The 21395-nt window shown below is 37.4% G+C and overlaps 2 protein-coding genes across 2 annotated transcripts in view; one reads left to right on the top strand and one right to left on the bottom strand.

Moving 5' to 3' along the window:
* The window catches only part of rbks (ribokinase), a 52124-nt gene extending 50103 nt beyond the window's left edge, over positions 1 to 2021 (bottom strand). The window contains exon 1 of the mRNA XM_063499235.1: positions 1958 to 2021. The gene's annotated coding sequence lies outside the window, so the exon portion shown is untranslated. The remainder of the gene's footprint in view (positions 1 to 1957) is intronic.
* A 214-nt stretch (positions 2022 to 2235) lies between these two features.
* Positions 2236 to 21395, top strand: part of babam2 (BRISC and BRCA1 A complex member 2) — a 113862-nt gene continuing 94702 nt past the window's right edge. Inside the window, exons 1-4 of the mRNA XM_063498207.1 lie at positions 2236 to 2344; positions 3833 to 3977; positions 6923 to 6999; positions 18410 to 18504. Of these exons, the coding sequence (XP_063354277.1) occupies positions 3841 to 3977; positions 6923 to 6999; positions 18410 to 18504 (309 nt within the window). The 5' untranslated portion in view covers positions 2236 to 2344; positions 3833 to 3840. The remainder of the gene's footprint in view (positions 2345 to 3832; positions 3978 to 6922; positions 7000 to 18409; positions 18505 to 21395) is intronic.

Genomic DNA, 21395 nt, shown 5'->3' with positions numbered 1-21395 from the left:
GGTGTTGTAAGTGGATTGTGAAATACACTGCTGGAAATGTATTAAAAAAGATTGACTGTGTTTGATTATACTTTGCACTGATCCAATATTTAAATTGCACATCAGTGACAATAAGATGGACTATGACTGATGCATTTAATTGAGTTCTATATTGTTTTGTGTTTAATTCACCATCTGATGGAAGCAGTGCACTGGTAACTGGTGGGAAGACTAACATAGCATGGATGACAACAAAGCCTCAGCAGCTTGGAAGCATTGGACTCTACCTACATCAACATTTTTTATATTGATATTTGCAAAAGCTTTTAGTTTAACCACACACTGTGGTCAAGAGAGCAGATATTACTGAAAACTTCCAAGAATGTTTTCTTAGCTTACTCGCTGTCACTGTTGTTATCTTCTGTTGTTGTTTGGAAGCTTTTACTGCACTTACAGTAACACCGGTGACATTTTGTTTCACTCCATTAATATATTTTCACATCGCATGTTTCTTGTCAGCCCAATGTGTGTGTAAGGAGCAGTCGAAGGAGGTGGACTCAGTGAAACTGTGAGACCAGGAAAGGATAATCTAGAGTACATTGAATATAAATGACAGCAGTCTGAAGAAATAGTTCTCACAATGAACTGATAGGAGAGTAGATATTATGAGGTGAATATTTTATTTATTTTTATCCTGCTGTAATTTATTATCTTTGGTACATTTCTTACATTTTATTTTATAAAGTTAAGAAATCAGTGTGTACTTGCATATAAAAAAGGATAATTCCCAGCGTCAGTCAAAGTGATGATTACTCAGTGGAACATCTCTGACTCGATCAGTGTCTAAAACCTGGTTAGACATCTCAGGACATCTTTTAATGGTTCCCTGAATTATTAATATTATGATTATTGTTATTGTTACTGTAATCCTGTTCTTTGTAACTAGCTTCCTGCTAAACGGAGATCAATTTTATCTGTGTCTACACTGAAAAACATACTTAAAACTTTTTTTATTCTTGTAGGCTTACACTTGATAGCTGTGTCTGTGTGTGTGTATATGCGCACATGTGTGTTAACTAGTATTTTAAATTGTAAAGTTTTATTTTGTTGTTTTAATCCCCTCAAGACATTGTCGACTTACATAGTTTTTAGCTTTTATGGTAAATATATTGAGTTTATGTGTAATGAAATTTGCTATATTAAAAAAAGCAAAAATCATTTTTATTTTAACACTGGTATCGCTGCCTTAAGTCAAAGTATCTGCATCGGACTGGAATTGGAACAAGTTGAATCCATCCCTAGAAGTTTAGCAAAACCTGCTCAAGAACTGCTGGAGGAACACAAAAAGTTCTGAAGGGCTTGACAAAATCTGCAGCTCCCACGATCCAGAGCCCCCAAACTGAAAACCCTATAATCTGTTCCCAAGTCTCAATCTCAAAAATTGTAGGAGCCCTCCAGAGATCCTATATCTAGACCTCGGTGATGATGGCAGTTGTAATGGTGGTGGAGAGGGAGGATAATTTTTAGGTAGGTGATTTTAATAGTTGTAGCTGATCAAAGTATATCATGAATAATGGTTTAAAACTGGTATCAAATTCAATGATCCAGTATAACTCAAGCTCAGGAAAATAATTAAAAGAACCATTAAGTCAACCTTAATCTTTTAAAAGCTCAGTATCAGAAAATCATTTCTTTTATGGTAATTTATTCACATATTAGAAATGCACGTACTTTACTGTACTTACTTGTTAATTGTTCTCTTTATCCATTTTAGCATATGGTAATGTCGTGTACAAGCCCAAATATCTTGTAATATTAGTGTACTGTAAACTCTTAGTACATGTCATTAAGTATTTGTCATTGCATCAAATACTCTGACACCTCAAGTATTTGAGGAATAAACCGATCAAAAAACTAAAAGATCATGACTCGGATTAATTAGACAACCTCCAAAGTTAAATGAAGTGTGTTAAATTACCTGGAATTCAAATAATCTCCTGCGGATTGTAAAACTGAATACCCACTACTTGAAGTCCAAGGTCAAAGTGCACGGTGACAGGTCCCTGGCGTTATCGCTATTGCCAGATCAACCACTGTCATTTTATTAAGGAATAAACGTTTAGATTTATTTGACAGTGTTAAGGTATAATAATACCAAACAAAAACGCGCCATAGGTAATATATCACGAGGAAATACGGCTCCTGCAAAAGAATGAAAGTAAATTTACCCACAGGCATTATGAGAGGCACCTAACTGTGGGGCTATCACAAGGACCCAACAACAATATGAACCGGGGAAATTGATCAGAGTATGAAGTAAACATTGGACTTTACCCTGAAATTTAAAGACTTCCATCTCTCTCAGGTATTCACACACCCGCTGCAGGCTGTATTGAAATGGACGGAAATGGGCAGGGGAGGTTTTGAGAACGCTATACGTTTAAATCGTGTTAATTTGACTCATAAGTATGAGCTAAGCTAACAGTGGCTAACGATGTCAAACCTATGAGCATCTGAATTACAAACTGTGGCATAAACACTAATTTACCCTTAACGCATTCAATGTATCACCAAATTAGAACGTTAAAATGTTACAACATTATGTAATATGTGTTTTCCATGTGTGCTTATAGTGCGAAAGGAAGCTTCCAGTGTTGCAACTAAATCTGCTTCCTTGTGATGTTTTTATATTAACACTAAACTTTTAAGAAATGTTTTGTGGATATTGTGTTACTGTGCCTTATTCTTCTCTTAAAACCTGTATTTTTCAGAAAAAGTTGCACAGAAAGGTAGCAATTTTAAAACAGGAAGGGGAAAACATTTCTATAATACCAGGAAATTATAGCTGAAAAGTAAAGCAAGCGATGTTGCATTTTTGGAGAGCTATAGGGAGTGAAAAAATACTTTCGATATATGCATTTATTATCTTTGACTTATATGGAAAGGGGAAAATAGAGGGTTTTTTTTTATTATTATGAAAAAATGCACATTTAATCATAGTTAAAGTTTGTAGTTTAAAACTGATAATAATGAAACAACTGTCTTTATTTATACTAGTTCGTTGGTTATAAGGCTCAATTTTACTTTGTAGATGTTTTCGATTTGTTACAAAATGTCCCAGATAAATCAGGGCCTATTGCCACTGTAACTGCTCTTTAACGTTTTTCAAAAATTAGTTCCCTTAAAGAAAATGAGAGAAAGAGAAGGATAAATGAAGGACACTTAGTGAATCGGGAAGTGCAGAGAAATAATAAGGAGGAAGTGAGGTTAGCTATGAAAAGAATGAAGTGTTGAAAGTGGCTAGTCTAGACGACATACCTGTGGAGGTATGGCTATATCTATGAGAGAGGGCAGTACACTTGTTAACCAGATGGCTGAACACAGTCTTGGAAGGTGAGAGACATCTGACTATACTGGTACAGAACAAGGGTATTGTGCAGATCTGTAGCAACTACAGAGGCATAAAGCCAATGCCTCTGTAGCTTCATACCATGAAGCTATGGGAAAGTGTTGTTAAACCTAGTTTAAGAAGAAAGGTGGTAATCAGTGAGTAGCACTATGGCTTTATGGGGAGAAAGCGCAGATGCAGAAGATCAGAAGGAGATTCACTGTGTCTTGGTGGATCTAAAGTAGGGAGCAGGTTGAAGAGACTGGATGAGGTTTGGTTGACCTAAGGTCAGTCGTCGAAAAACAAATTCTGACCTATGTTTTGTTAGAATTCTAACAGGGTAAAACAGAACTGGCAGCAGATTGATACCAAATACTAATATTTCATCTTTCTACTGTGTTAATTAGCTTTTTAATAAAATAATTCAAAGCATTTCTATACTGTTATCGTGTTATCTGCTCACAGTGGGTAAAATGAACAATATGTCCCCTGAAGTCGCACTGCACCGGATCTCACCTGAGCTGCGTCCCCTGCTGTGCAGTGTGGTGAGGAATGGCCGTGTGGGGCTTGATTCCACAAACTGCCTCCGTGTCACAGATCTCAAAACTGGGTGAGGACTAATCACATGTTACACAAATGATGTCTGTAAGCAAAAAGTTAACTGGAGCTAATTGACAAATATTGTTACAGTACTGTGCAAAAGTTTTGGACCAAACTACAAGGTTTTTGCTAAATTTCTTTCCCCACAAGACTTTTTTTAATATGTTGCTCATAAAATGAGAAATGGGTGCAGTGATTTATTAAAGCATCTGCAAGCATACATGGAAATACAGTATATAAGGGGGAAAACTGTCTGTGATGTTCTAATGAGTTTGAAAGTCAATATTTGGTATGACCAGCTCTATTCTGAAATCTCTTGGGCAAGCTTTCTCGTAATTTCTGTAAGCAGTTCCCAAGAATAGTTCTCTGGGCTTCTTGAAAGACATTCAAAGCTCTTCTCTGGATGTTGGCTACCTTTTGTTTTCTGTCAAGATGATCCAGCACTGCTTCAACAATGTTGAGGTTTGAGCTCTTGGGTTGCCAATCCATGACTGAGCTTTCGATTTTCCAGGTGTGCTTATCCTGCCTTGGCAGTGTGTTAAATATCATTGCCAGGATCAAATTTGGATACATTACACCATAGGACCTGTTATCACTGATATTCAGTTCAGCTTTTGTGTAATTTGGCATACCTCAGCGTTTTCTCGCTCTTTACCTTGCTTTTGAACTTATTCTTTACAACCACCCTTCCACTGAGACCAGATACTGTTCAACTTTGGAAGATCTTCAGAAAGCTTGGAGAACTAAGTGAACATTGATTATTTCATGGGAATGCACAGGGTCTATTTTAGGCCCGGTGAGCCAAAAAGAGTGCCTAAGATTCTTTGTTTTGTGTCACAAACAGCCCCAAATCCAAAGAGATTTGCTTTACTAAAAGAAAAGTATTAAATACTGTTTTGTGGAGTTTTCACTGCAGAATAATTGTCTGCTTAACTTATACTAATGACTTTTTAATACTAGACTTAGCATAATATGTAATTTCAGAATTGTTCTGTATTCATTTTAATTTGAGATCTGCATGTGCACATATGCACTATATTGGCAAAAGTATTTGCTTGTCTGCCTTCATACGCATATGAACTTGCGTGGCATCCCATTCCTAATCCATAGTTTTTAATATGATTTCAGCCCACTCTTTACAGCTTCAACTCTTCTGGGAAGGCTTTCCACATGGTTTAGGATTGTGTTTATGGGAGTTTTTGACCATTCTTCCAGAAGTATATTTGTGAGGTCAGACACTGATGTTGAATGAGAACGCCTGGCTCACAGTCTCTGCTCTAATTTATGCCAAAGGTGTTCTATCAGGTTTGGGTCAGGACTGGCAGGTCGATCAAGTTCTTCCCCAACAAACTCGCTCATCCATGTCTTTATGGACATGGTTGTGTGTAGTTATGTTAAAACAGGAAGAGGCCATCTCCAAACTGGTTCCCACAAAGCTGTGAGCATGAAAATGTCTTGGTATGCTGAAGCATAAGAGTTTCTTTTACTTGAACTAAGGGGCCAAGCTGAACTCCTTGTTATGGCTGAGAGGCCCAGGCTGTGAGTGTGGACTCAAATGCAGACAGAGAGGGAGGCAAAGCTGGTGTGAATACAGTTCTTTATTTACAGTGCTTAGTTCAATTACAGAACAGAAAATAATGTAGGCTATGTACTGTGAAGGCTATGTACTGTGAAGGCTATGAACTGTGAAGGCTATGTGGCCAAACTATGGAACATGAAGCTCAAACAGTGATAACGGGCGGGGGCGCCAGCGGCCTGGATGGACGTACTCAGGGTCACTATAACGAAAAGAGACAGGCAGTCAGTGGCAGTCCAGTGAATCTCAGCCGGTGGGTTCAACTATGATGGTTATGGCTTACGTGTAGCAGGTGAAAGTGGCATGCGACGAGGGTATCCAGGGGGTCCAGGTGAGGTGAGGTCCAAGGACGGTCCGGAATATACTTGGAGTGACAGACCTAGCAGGGAGGCAGGCAGGTGAAGTGTCACAATGAAGGGTGTACAACCAGATAAAGGAAACCAGCGTCCAGACAGCGATTGGTGCAGTTCAGCTTGAGAAGCATGACGGCCAGGCAGGTACTATGACAAAGAAAACACGGTGAGTAGAAATGGAAAAGTTCAGGGAGCTCACCAAAGCTTGGCAGCCTAGCACTGACTTGGGTTAGCTGTAGATCTGGCAGAGGTCTGTTGTGAGCGCTGGTCTTATATGGTGGTGACTTGATTGCAATCAGGTGAGAAGGCTGATTGGAGTCTCCGCCTGAAGGTGGAGCCCAGCAGAGTGGAAAAACCCCGCACTCACCTGGACCAAGACACTCTGAAAAACAACCTTACACCATAACAACAACTGTTCTCATACAAAAAGATAGGATAGTTTACCATGAAGTGTCCACTCTAAGATTCATTTATACAGTCCCGATCAAAAGTTTAAGACCACTTGAAAAATGGCAAAAATCATATTTTGCATGGTTGGATCTTAACAAGGTCCCAAGTAGAGTTTCAACGTGCAACGAGAAGAAATGGGAGATTTTTCCTTTTAAAGGCATGTGGTCCTAAACTTTTGATTGCCTGTAAAACGGCCTGTTTCAGTTTAAGCGTTGTTTTCAATAAATTGCATGCTCAAAAAAATGTTTTGTCTTACTTCCTTTTCTTCTTGTTGCATATTGAAGCTCTACTTGGAACTTTGTTAAGATCCAACCATGCAAAATATGATTTTTGCCATTTTTCAAATGGTCTTAAACTTTTGATCAAGACTGAATAAAAATGTGAATAATGTATTCCATAATTCGATTAATAAGACTGTCAAAATGTTGTTTTTATAAAGATAAAGTGTCAAAAAATATCCAACTCTTCCTAAACAGCAATATATTTGTTTTATCTCTATACTGATCCTAAAAAATCCCTGATGTTAACTGATTACTTGATTTGAATGTCTGTGTTTTCATCTTCCCTCATGTTCAGATGTACATCTCTGACGCCTGGTCCCTGTTGTGATCGCTTTAAACTCCATATTCCCTATGCTGGAGAAACCCTTAAATGTAAGTAAATGATTCACAGTCATATTTGGCATTTTCAGATTAGTCACAAGAGTTCAGTCTCTGCTTCTGACAGTAAGCTGATAGGTTGTTCTTATTGTTGGGTTTTGATAAATTCATTTTAGGAAAGCAAACATTGCTTTGCCATATTAAGTCATAAAGCAGTAGCAGTGAGATAAAGAACTCGGAGTCAGCTAAGGTTCTTCAGAAGCTTGAAATCTGGCTTAATTTTTGGCCTGTGTGAAAGTGATGAACTAAAAGCAAACAAAGTTTTTTTAAAGTTTTGATGTCCGCTGTGCTCTTAAAAATAAATGAGATTATGAAGGTTTCATTACATTCCAAAAAACTGCATTTATGTCAGTACTGCTTTGTTTAGATTTTATGTTATAAAATTAATTAGAGATTGGAGGGGAAACATTTACTTTCATCCAATATGGGTCAGAGTAAGTTCAACGAGATCTGTCTTGACAATGACGCTCTAGTGTTTGCATGCAAGGTTATTATGGTTAAGTAAATTAAACAGAACTTGAAATAGCTGAAATTGCTGTGCTCATAAAGGGTTAACATAGTCATTAAAAATATTCAAGTGTGCTTTGGAGCTGGATTGTTGCTCAATTGGTTCTAAGGTGTGCCAAAAAACTACACCTATACCATTACATCACCACTACATGCCTGAACTGAATGCAGAATGGACGTTAAAACGTGTTTATGTTAAATTCTGGCCCTACCATCTGAATGTTGCAGCAGAAAATAAGACTCATCGGACCAGGCAACATATTTCCAACCTTCTGTTGTACTATTTTTGTGAGCCTATGTGAATTCTAGCCTCAGTTTGCTGTTCTTAGCCAACAAAAATGTCACCCGGTGTGGTCTTCTGCTGCTGTAGCCCATCTGGTTGAAGGTTGACAAGGTGCTCTTGTACATATCTTGGTTGGAACAACTGGTTAATTGAGTTTGAGTAGCAGGAACCATGTCATCTTCAAACTCATCCTAAGTTTGTAACTTTACCAGGTCTTCTACACCATTTCTGCATGCTTAAATGCATTGAGCTGCTGATATTTATGCTAACAAACAGGTGTACCTAATGAAGTGGCTGGTGTGTTTACTTTTTATTTTAGTCTTTGATCATAATAATTAGATTTGTCAACACAACCAGCCTGAGGAGGCATTAGTGCAGATGTTTGAGACCGGGAACTATGAGTCAATTGCCTTCACAAATGGATGTTTGTACAGTGATTTAAAAAAAAAAGACCATGAAATTAAAACACAGATTGAAAAAATAAAACTGTAAAAGCAGAGGTTGTGATTCACAGTTAAAGTTCCAATAATCCTCACAATCATCTGCTGAAGTTACAGCACCGCAGTAGTGCTCTATTTCATCAGTGACTAGCATACAAAGTTTCCCCATTACACTAAACTGTTAATTAATAATTTGTCACTTTGTTGCTATAACGTACAGTTAACGCTAAGCTAAGGCTACAGCTAGCTGCCTTGCAGTCAAGCTATCTGGGGTAGTAGTAACGTCTAAACTAACAGAAAAACTAGCAGTCTGCTTTACAGAGGCTCTGATGCCGCTGTCCTCCTGTGATGGACCGAGTTGAAAAACAGGAGGAGTCCCAGGAATTATTAGAAAAATATGGTTTTCATTTATTTAACCCCCAAAAATTATATTTACAAAAGTAATAAATGTTGAGCTCATAAAAGAGGTCAAAGAAACAAAACTGAACTCAGGCAAAGACTGCAAACTTAACAAACCAAATGACTGCCCAAACAAACATAATTGACCTAAACATGAAATGACATACAATTGTATATATAATATATATATAAAACCATTGTGACACATGAGGGGTAACAAACAAACACAATCATAAATCACAAAACAATGCAGTACAATCTAGCTTGTTAATAAACTAAACACTAAAGAAGAAAATCAAAACCATTAAACCCTAAACTCAAATATTTAATTAAATACAAATACTTTGTTTATAAATTAAAGAAAACACACATTCTCCCCTTCAGTAGGAAGTGGTGGTGTGGTCCAATTATCCCTCTTTGCATTTAGTGGTTTCAAACCCTGGCTACCATCTTTTGTCTAGCAACTCCCAGGGATGATGGCAGGTAAGAAATAAAAGACAAAGGTTAGTCAAAAATCAAAGTAATGAAGTGGTATGAATACATAACTAAATGTGCGTGCTTACAAATAGAACAAATGTATCCAAACCAATCAATAAAGTTATTGGAAACTAAAGTGTGTTACTGTGTTCAAATGAAGAAACGAAAATACAAGAGTTAATGACTTTAGAGTGTGGCCACGGGTTTGGCCATCACACCTCCATAAAGTAAGAAGAAGAAACACAATCAGCACAAATATGGAAAATAGACCAAGCTAATGGTAACAGGGCAAGAAACAAAGAAAATTAGCAGGCGTAAACTAGCAGTTCTGCCTCTCAGTAAACGTAGGAGGGTCACGAGATGCTCTGATGTTGTCACTTTAATTGCTGCTATTTGTTGATTTTAATTAAGGGCCAGGGCTCCTTATTTATTATGCATAGTGATCTGTCATGTGAAAGTGACAGATTCAGCATCTGTAGATAATGGCTTAAAAAATCACATGAAAGCTTATAGCACTGAAAAATAATTGAATAAGAACAGTGCGGTTTGTGAACACATAAAAATGCAGTGTACAAAAAGCACACATTCCAGGACAAATACAATAATAACGTGATCAATGATCCAGATTATGTACCACTAAGCAGGATAGGAATGACAGCAAATTTTATTTATTTTGTATTTTTTTTATTGTGGGTATTGGCCCTGAACAAGCTATAATATGTGATCCCTAAAGAAGACATCTATCGGTCATTATGACAGTTATATTGAGACAATACTAGACCTGTACTTTAACAGTGACACTCAAAACCATTACAGCAATGAACCCAGCACAAAAACAAATTAACAAAGTTGATTTTTCTGCATTTCTGTTGAACTATTTTGGCTCTTACAAAACTAATCCAGCCACTGAATCTTACATACACCAGTCATTTAGACTTTTAGCACAATACTGACTGTATAATTACTACTCGAAAAAACATTTCATCAGTCGAGTGGTTGCAAGAGAGGGTGTCATTTGTGGAATAATTATAATTATCAGGTCTGTTCCTTGCAATCAACGTTAAAAACAAAAGGAAAAAAATTTAAATAAAAAGTGAGAGTTGTTTTGTGTACAAAATGGAGTTAGAATTAATAAACTGGATGTGAAATGGGTTGAAAGTTGCATTCATAATGTCTTAAATTCAGCAGATTAAAGTCTAATCTTGTTGATTACACGATTTAGCCCATTTTTACTTCATTTCTTAAACCATTTAAGTGTTCTTTATACTCTAACCACTGGCATGATTTCAATTTGCAGGCCACCATCTGTGCGCAGGTTAATATATTCAGTGTCTAGAGCAATTGGCCTGCACTTTGGAAACATCTTCACTGGATCTGTTTTATTTAAAAGAAAAAGATGTTGTAATTCAACCGTTATTAGAGTTGAAAGCTGCACTTTTGTCTAACAGGCAGCCATTTTAAAGGTGAAACATCATTTAAGGCCATAGCAGTGAATATGTGATATCATATCAAAAACTGCTGTAGTCTCAGACTTCTAGGAGACTTCCCATGATTCACTGAGCGTTTTTTCAAATTTAGCCTGTAACTACAAAACAAGGTCGAAAAACCCGGGATATCTCTTCCTTATCTGGACTCACTTGTTGGAAGATCAGCAATCAGGGCAAGCGGTCACACAAGGGTGGCTATCACTTCGACAAGTCAGCCCAGGGTTTCCCAGTGTAACTGCGAGTTATGAGCACTGTTTGCGTGAAAAAGGCAGAATTGGCAGCGTATGACCAATCAAAAACACGGAGAAGTCTCTTGGCAGCAGAGCAGCAAGTTTTACAGAGAAAGAGAGAAGCAGTGAATTTTACAAAAGGAAAAAAATGTTAGAAAAATCTGGAGAGGTTAAACACATAACACCAGCTATTCAAAGCAGCAGTGTGAGACTGTGTGTTAGGAAAGGCTGCACAGTTTGTAAGCTATATTCTAATATAAAACATGCTGTAGGAATGTGTGTGCAGTTTAAGTGCTAAAGTACTAAACACTGGAAGACCTGACTATAATTGCATTTTTCTGCATTGAGGATTGAATACTAATTAATGTAATGTGTAATTACATTAAATTAATGTGTTGCTTATATATTCTAATGGCGTGCAAGATGGTTTCAGCTGCAACTCTGGCACAGCAAATTTGCCTGATGAAGTAAAGCCCCATTTAATTGACTGTTGTGGTGAATTGCTTCCATATGAATAATGCTTTTACCAGTAAAATTATTCCTAAGCATCTGCACTTACTGGTTACTTTCGGTACACCTCGCTTGTACTGGGATAGATTCAATAAGGAGCTGGACACATTCTTTGACAGTGACAGTGGCTGCAAATTCATGGTGTGAATCTCCTGTGCCACCACATTCCAAAAATGGGATTGAGTTCTGGTGACTGTAGAGGCCGTTTAAGTACAGTAATGGCAAGGAGCCATCAGAAAGATGGGCACACTGTGGCCACAAGGAGTTGAGCAATAATACTCAGATTGTGATATTTAAGTAACGTTCACCTGGTACTAAGAGGCCCAAACGTGTGCCAAAATCTATCCCTCACCTTACACAACCAGCACTTCCTGAACTGTTGATTTAAGGCAGGATGGAGCCATACTGTGATGTTTACACACATTATTTGGACCCTGCAGTTCCAATGTTGCAGCAGAAATAAAGATTCATTAGACCAGGCAAGATTTTCTTTTTTTTTTTCAATCTTCTACTGTCCAATTTTGTTGAGCCAATATGAATTGTTGCCTCAGTTTCCTGTTTTTAGCTGACAGGAGTGTGGTCGTCTGCTGTTGTAGACCATCTGATTCAAGGTTCAATGCATTGAGAGGTGCTCTTCTGCATACCTTGGTTGTAATGAGTGGTTATTTGAATTACTTCCTGTCAGCTCAAAGCAGTCTGCCCATTCTTCTTTGAACTCTGTCATCAACAAGGTATTTTTGCAAAGAATATTTTTGCTCACTGGATATTTTCTCTTTTCTGAACCATGCAATATAAATCCTAGTGATGGTTGTGTGGGAAAAATTCATTAACATTTTGTGAAATATTCAGATGAGCCTCTGTTGTATTGAAGCTGCTCCAGAAGAGAACTGGTCTGTACCTAAGTTATCCTGGCCCAAAAGGAAGTGAAGCCCGTTCATAATCCAATAAACCCAGAGTTACCTGAAGTTACATTGGGAGATTCCAAATCCTACTCATTAGTATCTCTTCTCTCTCATAGTTTGCTGTTTGTCTCTTTATGCTCCTTAATTTTCCCTTCTTTTTCCTCTCATTCATCTGATGAGAGGAGAAGGAGTCAGGATGGCTGCTTCTCCCTGAGTCCGGTTCTGCCAGAGGTCTCTAACTGTTAGTGAGGAGGACAAACTCCCTTCTATCAAGTCACTGGGGTTCTCTCTTTTACTGATATTTAGCCCCTGTTGTGAACTGACATGATATAAAACCGAAAATCAAATTGAAATTAAAATGATGTGGAAGACTTTTAGTCAGTTTGGTTGGGCTTGCAAGTAAAAATGCCTCGTAAACATTGTGTGTCACTTTAATACACAGTGCCATAGGAGGGTTTTGTAATTGCGGCTACTGAGCAGGCACTAAGACCAAAGGCAACCACAGGAATTTCTTAACTACAAAAACAAGATGGCAATTTTTCTCATGATGGTAATGAAATAACACCAATAAAACATGCCGCTGTTTGTGCCACTGAGCTTTTACTGGAAGAGCCGCTCACTTCTCAATCAAATCGCCACATCACAAGCTTTCTCTCCAGAGCCCGAGGAAGAAAATCAGTGTGATAGTAATGGTAAATTCAAAACTTATTGGTGCTTGCTTGCATTGACTGTGACTGGAGCCTCCAAAGTTTTACGGGAGCTTAACAAATTAAATGTGTTGAAGTAACAGATCTTGTAAAAAACATAGTTATCAGGATAACCTGAATATTTTTCGCATTCACATTAATCTAAATCTCTCAACAGGGTTTACAGCTGATATTCTCACCCACTTCAAAGATAGACATAACACAAGCCAGATATGTTAGCTTGATTGGTGAAGCTGTGGCTGATGACTTATCAACATTTTCTTTGAACGGATGCCTACACATATTAGAGTTGTTTTCAGAGCAAGGCAGGATCCCCTTATTGTGCAACTCCTAATAATAAAAAAATGCGATCCACATTTGTGGAAAGACTGATATAGTATTTATCAATTTGTCAAGAGTACATGTACAAAAAGTCCCGCAGTGCGCATCTTAAGTTTGATCATAGTTACTTTTTTGTTCTCCTGGCTAGGCCACATTTTCTCCAGACAGAGGAAGTAGGTTTTTCTTATTTTGCATAATCTGCAAAAAAAGAAAAATCTGTTCTGGCAGAAATGGTTATGAGCTATATAAAGATGTTGTGGCTAGACTCATGGATTGTGTTGCTTTAACTTATATTTTAGTGACGTTAAAGGATTGTCTCTCGAGAAACAGAAGTTTAAAAAAAACCATGACATATCCGCAGCCCCAACAAGCCAGCAATGAAGGCACATAGTGTTACAAGATATAGACTTCTTCAAAGTTAAATAAAGTCATAGGAGGAACCTTGAACATGAATCCTTTGGCATGACAAGGTTTTCTGCATTACTCAGTTTTTAAAATGTGATTTAAAATGTTTTCTTCATTTAAGCCCCAGGTATACACAAACACACCCATAATTATGCATTTGTGTTTTTATTGAACACACCCTTTAACCCTCAAATGGATAGATTACACTACTTTATTAACTGAAATAACTTGAGGTCATTTAGATTTTATACAGGTATGCTTTAATTTAATGCCTATGTTTGTGTTTGTTATACCTAGACTGTTTTGTTTGTATAGTCTAATATTCTGAAATGCTGAAATGTCATTAATTATGATTTTTAATTATTTTTATTCAGAAAAGTCAGGGTTAGCCTCGAGGCTTGTGTAGCTATATATCTTGCTATTCTAGCTCTGTTAGCTGTGGTTCACTGCAAAACATGTTGTAACGAGAATCACAAGTTAAAAACATACATATATTTCAGAGGTAAAAAAAAAAAGTTAAAAGCTGTAGGAGCAGCAGATTGACAAGTTCCTCGTAGAAAACATTTTTTGCAATTATCAGAAAGGCACATATAAATATACAGCTCAGCTCTTAAATAACCCTACTCGGTTGCTTGGAAGTTTAAACAGTCCCAGTGCAGGTGGAAAAAAAACTAAATGAGCCCTTTCTTTTCCTTATTTTCTCTGATATTTATTCGGTTCCAGTGTTGGTTGCTCAAATTAAACATGTCCAGAGTTACAGATAATCAGGTCAGAGTATATACAAGTAACCTGTGCATTAAACACTGTGTTTAAACTGTTCTAGACAGACTGTTTAGACTGTTTTCTCCGCACTCGGTTCTGTATGATGTCATAAAGATGGGGTTATTCCTTTTAGACGAACTAAGTGGCCGTGCGAAGGCCCAGTATGAAATAATGATTATTTTGAACTAGGACTCATGCAAAGCTACTCTAGTGGAGTAAGGAATAAAACTGTGGGGCTAGAAATAAGAAGAAGAGGTCCCCTTTCTATGATGATTGCTGTTGTAAATGTCAGATATCTGGGAATTAGTTTTCTAGCTGATGGTTGGGAGTTAACGATATCCAGAGCCAGCTAAGCAGCCTGGAACCATACTTTGCTGTCATAATGATGTTTTCATAGCAGTATGTAGTGATATGTTTAGATCATACATGTTGTTGGCTTCCTTCCCAGGTTATTTAATGTCAGCTTCATTAGTCCACAAAATATTTTTTCACCAGAATTCCCCCAAAATGACCTGCCATGGACCCAGTTTGCCATAACAGAGTAATCACTGATTGATTGATGAAGTAACCCTCTGGTGATTATGTGCATGACTTGAAATGTGTGAAAGGTTTCATTTCAACCCAAACTCTTTCTTGACCCTCCTCAGGCATTGTGTAAAAATTAAACTTAATAGTATAAAAATGAAGGAAAAAAATGTCTATGTTGTGAAAAAACTATATCTTTTTTGAGCGGACAGCAAAGCATTCACAAGTCAGCTGAGAGACGTTATGTCACCACTGTGTCTCTGGTCTGGCTTAGTCTCCCATTAAAATGCACATGCCTGATGCATGTCACTAAGGAGGCATCCAGAGGGCATCCTAGTCAGATATCAGAACCACCAGTTGACTTCTTTCAGTATGGAGGAGCAGCGGCTCCTCTAATTTGAGGTCTTCCCAGATGACTGAGCTCTGCTATAGGAAGCTCCTTTTTCCTTTGATTATATCTTCAGTCATCATGTTCTGTTTTTTCACTAGCCACAGTTGGTGGCCATAGGTGATGACAGGAATGTAGACTGACCAGTATTTGCCATAGTTCAGCAGACAGTACAGCTTTCGCATTACTGCAGACACTACACCAATCCAATCCCCGCTTCACTCTCCTCCGCTCACGAACAAGACTCGGAGATACTTAAACTCCTCCAACCTCATTTTTTTAAAGTCGACCTTATTCTCTCATGGATGACCCCGTGTCCCCTAACACCTTCACCACTTTGTTCATTTATATTTCATTTTCGTTTGAATTGTATTTAAAGTTAAACAGAAATTAATGGAGACAGAAAGCAGCAATCTGAGCAAAGCAAAAGAAAAAGAAAACTGGCACGGGTATTCTGGCGTGGCACGCAGCTGTTATACTTTCCTGTGCTTTGGCCTCAGGAAAGAGGTTTGTCTAATCAAGGATGCAGAGCTGCAGATTGGTCTATGGATCTGCTTGGCATGGCACACTCTGTACACAGCTAATCACTATCAATATAAACCCAGCCTCTTCCACGTGACCGCCAGGGCTGGTACTGCTTTGTAGTTGTACACATTGTACCCTTCTGACTTCAATAAAACGTCTGTCTGAATAAGATTTGGAGAGAAGGTACATTATGCAGTCACGTTTGAGTGAAGCTTCTTCTTGCTGTCTAAGGATGTATGAAGAAAACATCATACAAAAGCCTCTATAACCTGTGAAGTCTGCTCTTCCAAGACCTCCATTTCCCTCTGGAACCACGCCAGCAGTTTTTCTGTCAAGCTTCCAGTGGTTTGGAGCTGGTTTACGACACAACCTCTCGTTTCCTCGTTTGACTCTTCTCCACTGGAAAAATACTTCCACATGTGTGTGTTTGCCTCTTCTTGCTGTTACTGCGTGGAACAAAAAAAAAAAAAAAAAAAGCAGAACAGGACGTCTTGCAGCACACAAATAGAGTTGTGTAACGTAATTGAAGAACATTGTGAACCAAGCTTTGTTATGTGAGCCCTCAGTGAGGGCCATTTCCAGTGTGAGCTTATATTTTTTTAATTTTATCCCAATATGTTAGTAATAATTTTAAATATAGTTATTAAACACAAAATGGACGAGTACATGCATAAGACGTAATGAACCCAAAGAGTCTGACTATGGTAATGTAGTTTACAGTAAATATGTGGGGTCAACCATCCAAAGCAGTGATCAGGCCATGAGAGGTGAAGAAGAGTACAGGCAGGGTGGAGTGGACAGAGTGTCAAGTGTGACAGAAGGATAGCTGCAAGACTGAAAGGGAAGCTTTACAAGACAGAGGCTAAAATTGCAGTGATGTATGGTTTGGAGTTGCTGGCAGTGACAAAAAGACAGGAAGCTGAACCTGGAGCAGGAAGAGATGAAGATGCTTAGAGTTTCATTTGGAGTTACCAGGAGAAACAGCAAGATTTGTATGTCAGATGGACATCAGCTCGGGTGGAGCAAGTTTGTATGCAAAGTTAGAAATGGAGCAGGCAAAAGAAGATGAATATAATGCTATAAGTTCAGAAAAATTAGACATAATGTTTTCTACTGAACTTTTTTTTTCTCCCTTTTTACTTTAAACAAAAATAATCTTTTTTAAAATCTAGAATTTATTGCTGTGGTGTGCACCTACATTTATTCTACTGGTTATGTGAGTAACATTAACCCAAGTAATATTTAAAGTTTTATTATTATTTTTTTTAGTTCATGTTTCTAAAGATTAATTGCATACTTGTAGGTGTTTTCTGTAGCTTCACGCTAGAATAGCAAAATTGTGACGCAATGAGTGCAGTGGGTATCTGAGTTAATCGTTATAATAGGACAGGAGTGTGCAGAGTGATTCTCTGCTTACTGTACATTTGAAAGTTGTCTTGCCTTTGCTCATTAAGAGTGGTAATCACCAAAGAATATGTATAGAAGAAGAATGCCACTTACCAAAACTGAAATACCAACTACATTAATGATGTGTTACTACAAGTGCCAGAAGAGTAAACTGCTTTCAGATAGTTGCATTAAAATTATTTGAAGGCTCAAACACAAAAGCTATTCGCTACAGCTGGCCATACCAACACACCTGTCAATCAAAGCTGCTATGCCCCAATTTTAAGTTTAAGCAGAATCCCATATAAATGGGTAAACTAACCGTAAAGTTCAAAATAGTGTTTTGCAGCAGGCTATGAAGATGTTTATTCTTATTTTTCCTGTAAAATTGGACATTTTAACATGAGAGTTTATAGGGATTGGCTCATTTTTGAAGTCAGTCCCCATAGGAATTAAGGGAACTGCATATTTTAGCCTTAGGGTTGCAGGTTGCTAATCACTCACCAAAACATGTTTAATATAGAGTTATTATTACAAGTAATTGCTATTTTTAATATGGGATGTGTCATTCAGCTTGCACTGTCATTCAGCCGGTCGTCATTTACCAAAAGAAAAAAGAACTTAAGATGATGTATTACCTGAAGTTTTTTTTAGTGTGTGGTTTACCATATGGGGTACATGATATGGAATTTAAATTAAATATGCAATTAAAATGCATAATCTTAAAACTTTTGCTAATGCGGTGGTGTGCCAAGGTTGCAAGGGTGCATGTGAAGTTTTCTTATTTAAGGCACTTAAAACTACAAGACGCTAGAGCTTAAATGCACATTGTGTGCTTAGTGCAACTAGTAAAACCACACACAACCACCACAATTTCCTGGTTTCAGTAATGCTTCAAAAATACTTTCATTTCATAATACCAGACAGAATACAGAAGATTGATGCATTGTTTTTTTCTTTTTTTAATTATTTGTTTAGAGCAAGTCAACTTTGATTAAAACTGAATGGAAATGATCTTATATGTGATCAAAGCTCAGTCACTTCCTTGGTAAATTGTGGCTGTTTACAACACTTACTGCAATACAAGCAAACATTTCAGATTTGTGTTTTAATTAAACGAGTAATAACGCGTTCTTCTCTTTTCTTCCAGGGGATATCATATTCAATGCACGCTATCCAGAATTGCCTCCAGATTTTATTTTTGGAGAAGATGCTGAGTTTCTCCCTGAACCCTCCGAACTACCAGTGAGTAGAATGGAAGAATGTGAAATGTTTAATTAATAGAGGGAGAGTTTTTTTTATAATTTTCCCGTGAGTACAGTCTTTATCATGATGCTCTGCTCCACACCACAACATGCATTTGCTAAATCCACCTCTTCTGATTCATTTATATTAATTCTGCATGTCAAATATATCACCCATTTTCTTCAAATGGTGGATGGTCACAACCTTATTGACTGAAGTGGCCAGGAGAAGTTTAGTTCATAGTACATCTAAATTTTAGAAAAGCAAACAAACACTATGCATTTTCTGTGGATGTTGAGCCTTAGCTGTTGTAGTGATTACACTTCTTATAATTGTTTTGACTTGCTGTTTATCTGTACATCTGATCATCTCTGTGAATCTGTGATTCACTGGAAAGCTAGTCTGAACAAATGAAAACGTACTGTCCATGTTTATAATGTGCCCTTTTTCATAAAGAGAGTACTTCTTTTAGATGGACAAAATGTAATTTAAAATTTTATTAGGTTCATGTGAATGCTCTTCTTCCTGGAAATTTACGTGGACATTCTTGGTATTTGTTCAGTCATGTTTTGTTTAATTGTCATTAATTTTCCTCTTTGAAAATGGTTCCAAGAAGTCATTTTTTCTTTTTTAACCATAAAATGTCAACACAGAAGTATGTGGACAGCTGCAAACGGTTTTGAGCCTAGCAGGAGAACTGGTTTTCAAGGACAGATTGCATCAGCATTGTGTAGTTTCAGATGAGGTGTGGTTGTTTGTTTTGCATATTAATAAAAGCTGTTGCACCACAAAATTGCATCATCACTGTAAGTTCCAGTAAATCCCAAAGGATTTTGAAAGATAAAAATGAATACTTGGTCAGAATTACTGTCATGGGGTAACTTTACAGAAAGAGTGCTTTACAGCATATGTATTCTAAAAGGTTTCACAATTAAACCAGAAAGTTTAAAATTTCTGTCGCCCAAATATTAAAAGATTTCTCAGAAATTAAAATACAAGCGACAAAAGCTGCTTATGTCTTTCCAAAGATCGCTGGCTTGGAGCAAAGAATGGGTAATGATGGTAAAGAATCACTGTACTGCACTAATCTGCAAAAATCCAGATAATGTTTATAAAGGCTCTATTTTCTCCGTTATGGTATATGGCAGCTGCAGTGTTTAAAGTTGTCTTGATCTATGCTCAATCAGCCAAGTAAGGAAATCCCAAAAAGTTGATTCTGTCAGCATGGTAGCATTTTCAGTGGGAGAAACGTTTCATCACTTCTTAGGTCACTTGGATGAGTGATAAAATGTCTCTCCCACTGAAATCGCTACATGCAGATGAACAGAATAAAATTATGGGTAGTGTTTAAAGTTTAAACTTTTTTAACTTTAGATTTTTAATACTGGACCCTACTTGAGGAGCTTGAGTTACAGTTCAAAATAATATTTCATCATACTATACTGGCCCTTGGTGCAGTTTCTCAATTTGTGCTCTGTCTGAAACCCATTTCCTTGCTTTTTTAATGGCATTGTCACTTAAAACCAGCTTTCTTCTCATTGGCTGTTCCTTCCAAACAGAAGTGTTGCAGCTAATTTCCCATAGAGCACACTGTACATACTTTTGAGTGAATGTCTGTAGTATTTTTTTCTGTAGGTTTTTTTTTTCTGACATAAACTTATAACAGCCAACTTAGTTGTAAACAGATGAAAATGTATGTTAAACATGGCAAAAGTAGAAATTTTCATATTTACATAGTTAAGCTGATTAAACAGTTAGTTCTATCTCAGCTCGATTGGTCACTGGTTTAGCATGTCATTCCTGAATTACATTGTGGAATAATTACAGCAATGTAATTTCCTGTGTTTGAATAGTCTAATATTTTGTCTTTTTATGTTATTTTCTATCTAATATGTATAACATATATATATGTGTATATATATCTTATAATCACAAAGTTACATTCAGTTTTTTAGTGTGCAAAATCACACACTTACACAATCAAGATTTGAACAGACTGGTTGCCCCTTGCAAATAGAAGACTTGAACAGGAGTTGGGTGGGTGGTATACAGGAGGGTTACCTACTATGTTTGTAACTGTGTGTTACACAAGTTCTGTACAAATAAAGTTTATTATTATTATTAGTAATATTATTATTACCTAGCCAGGTAGAGCATGGAATGTCTACTACCAAACAGCTGTTTTAGCTACAGAGCAGTTTGAGAGAAGCAAATGCCTTGATATGTGGGCTGAGCTTCACAGGTGCCAGGGCATGCCGTGAAGTATTATGGTCAGTTGAGGTGTACTAATTTTCCACTGTGCCACTGTTATCAGAGCCCATGACTCTGAGATGAAGAGGGTTTGTTGGGTCAGGAGCGCAGTCGGGGGCATGCTCCTTGTTTACAGGGTTGTGCATTCATCCCCCAGGGTCAAACTATTGGAGCCTAGTTTTACTGTTACTTCCTGGGGCAACTAAAGGAAAATATTAGGCCAAACGACTCACACTGTGGCAAGATGGCAAAAGGGTGCCTCATTGTGACAACGTGCCTGAACGGCCACAGCAAATTTGGCAGCGCGGTTCCATCTACGCAGCTACAGATACACTCTCTGATGATTAAATTTACATCATTCTGACCCTAGGGTCTCTCGTGGACAGTAAATCACATTGTATAGTGCATGTCATCATGTTTTTGCCTGGTTAAAGCAGGCTACAATATACTAGTAGAAAAACTTTATCATTAAACTTTTCACTGTAGTGTAGCTTTGTTCTTTCTGGGGCATTCAACAATTCAAGATCTAATTTGTACCTAACAGCAGATATCACTGTCCAAGTTTATGTATGTGACATTCAAAAATATATTTTCTGTTTAAAAATATTTAACCAACTGAGTAATCATGTCTCAATTTCAAG

Source organism: Pelmatolapia mariae, linkage group LG16_19 (genome assembly GCF_036321145.2).
Source record: "Pelmatolapia mariae isolate MD_Pm_ZW linkage group LG16_19, Pm_UMD_F_2, whole genome shotgun sequence".
NCBI lineage: Eukaryota > Metazoa > Chordata > Actinopteri > Cichliformes > Cichlidae > Pelmatolapia > Pelmatolapia mariae.
This window is presented reverse-complemented; position numbering and strand designations above follow the sequence as displayed.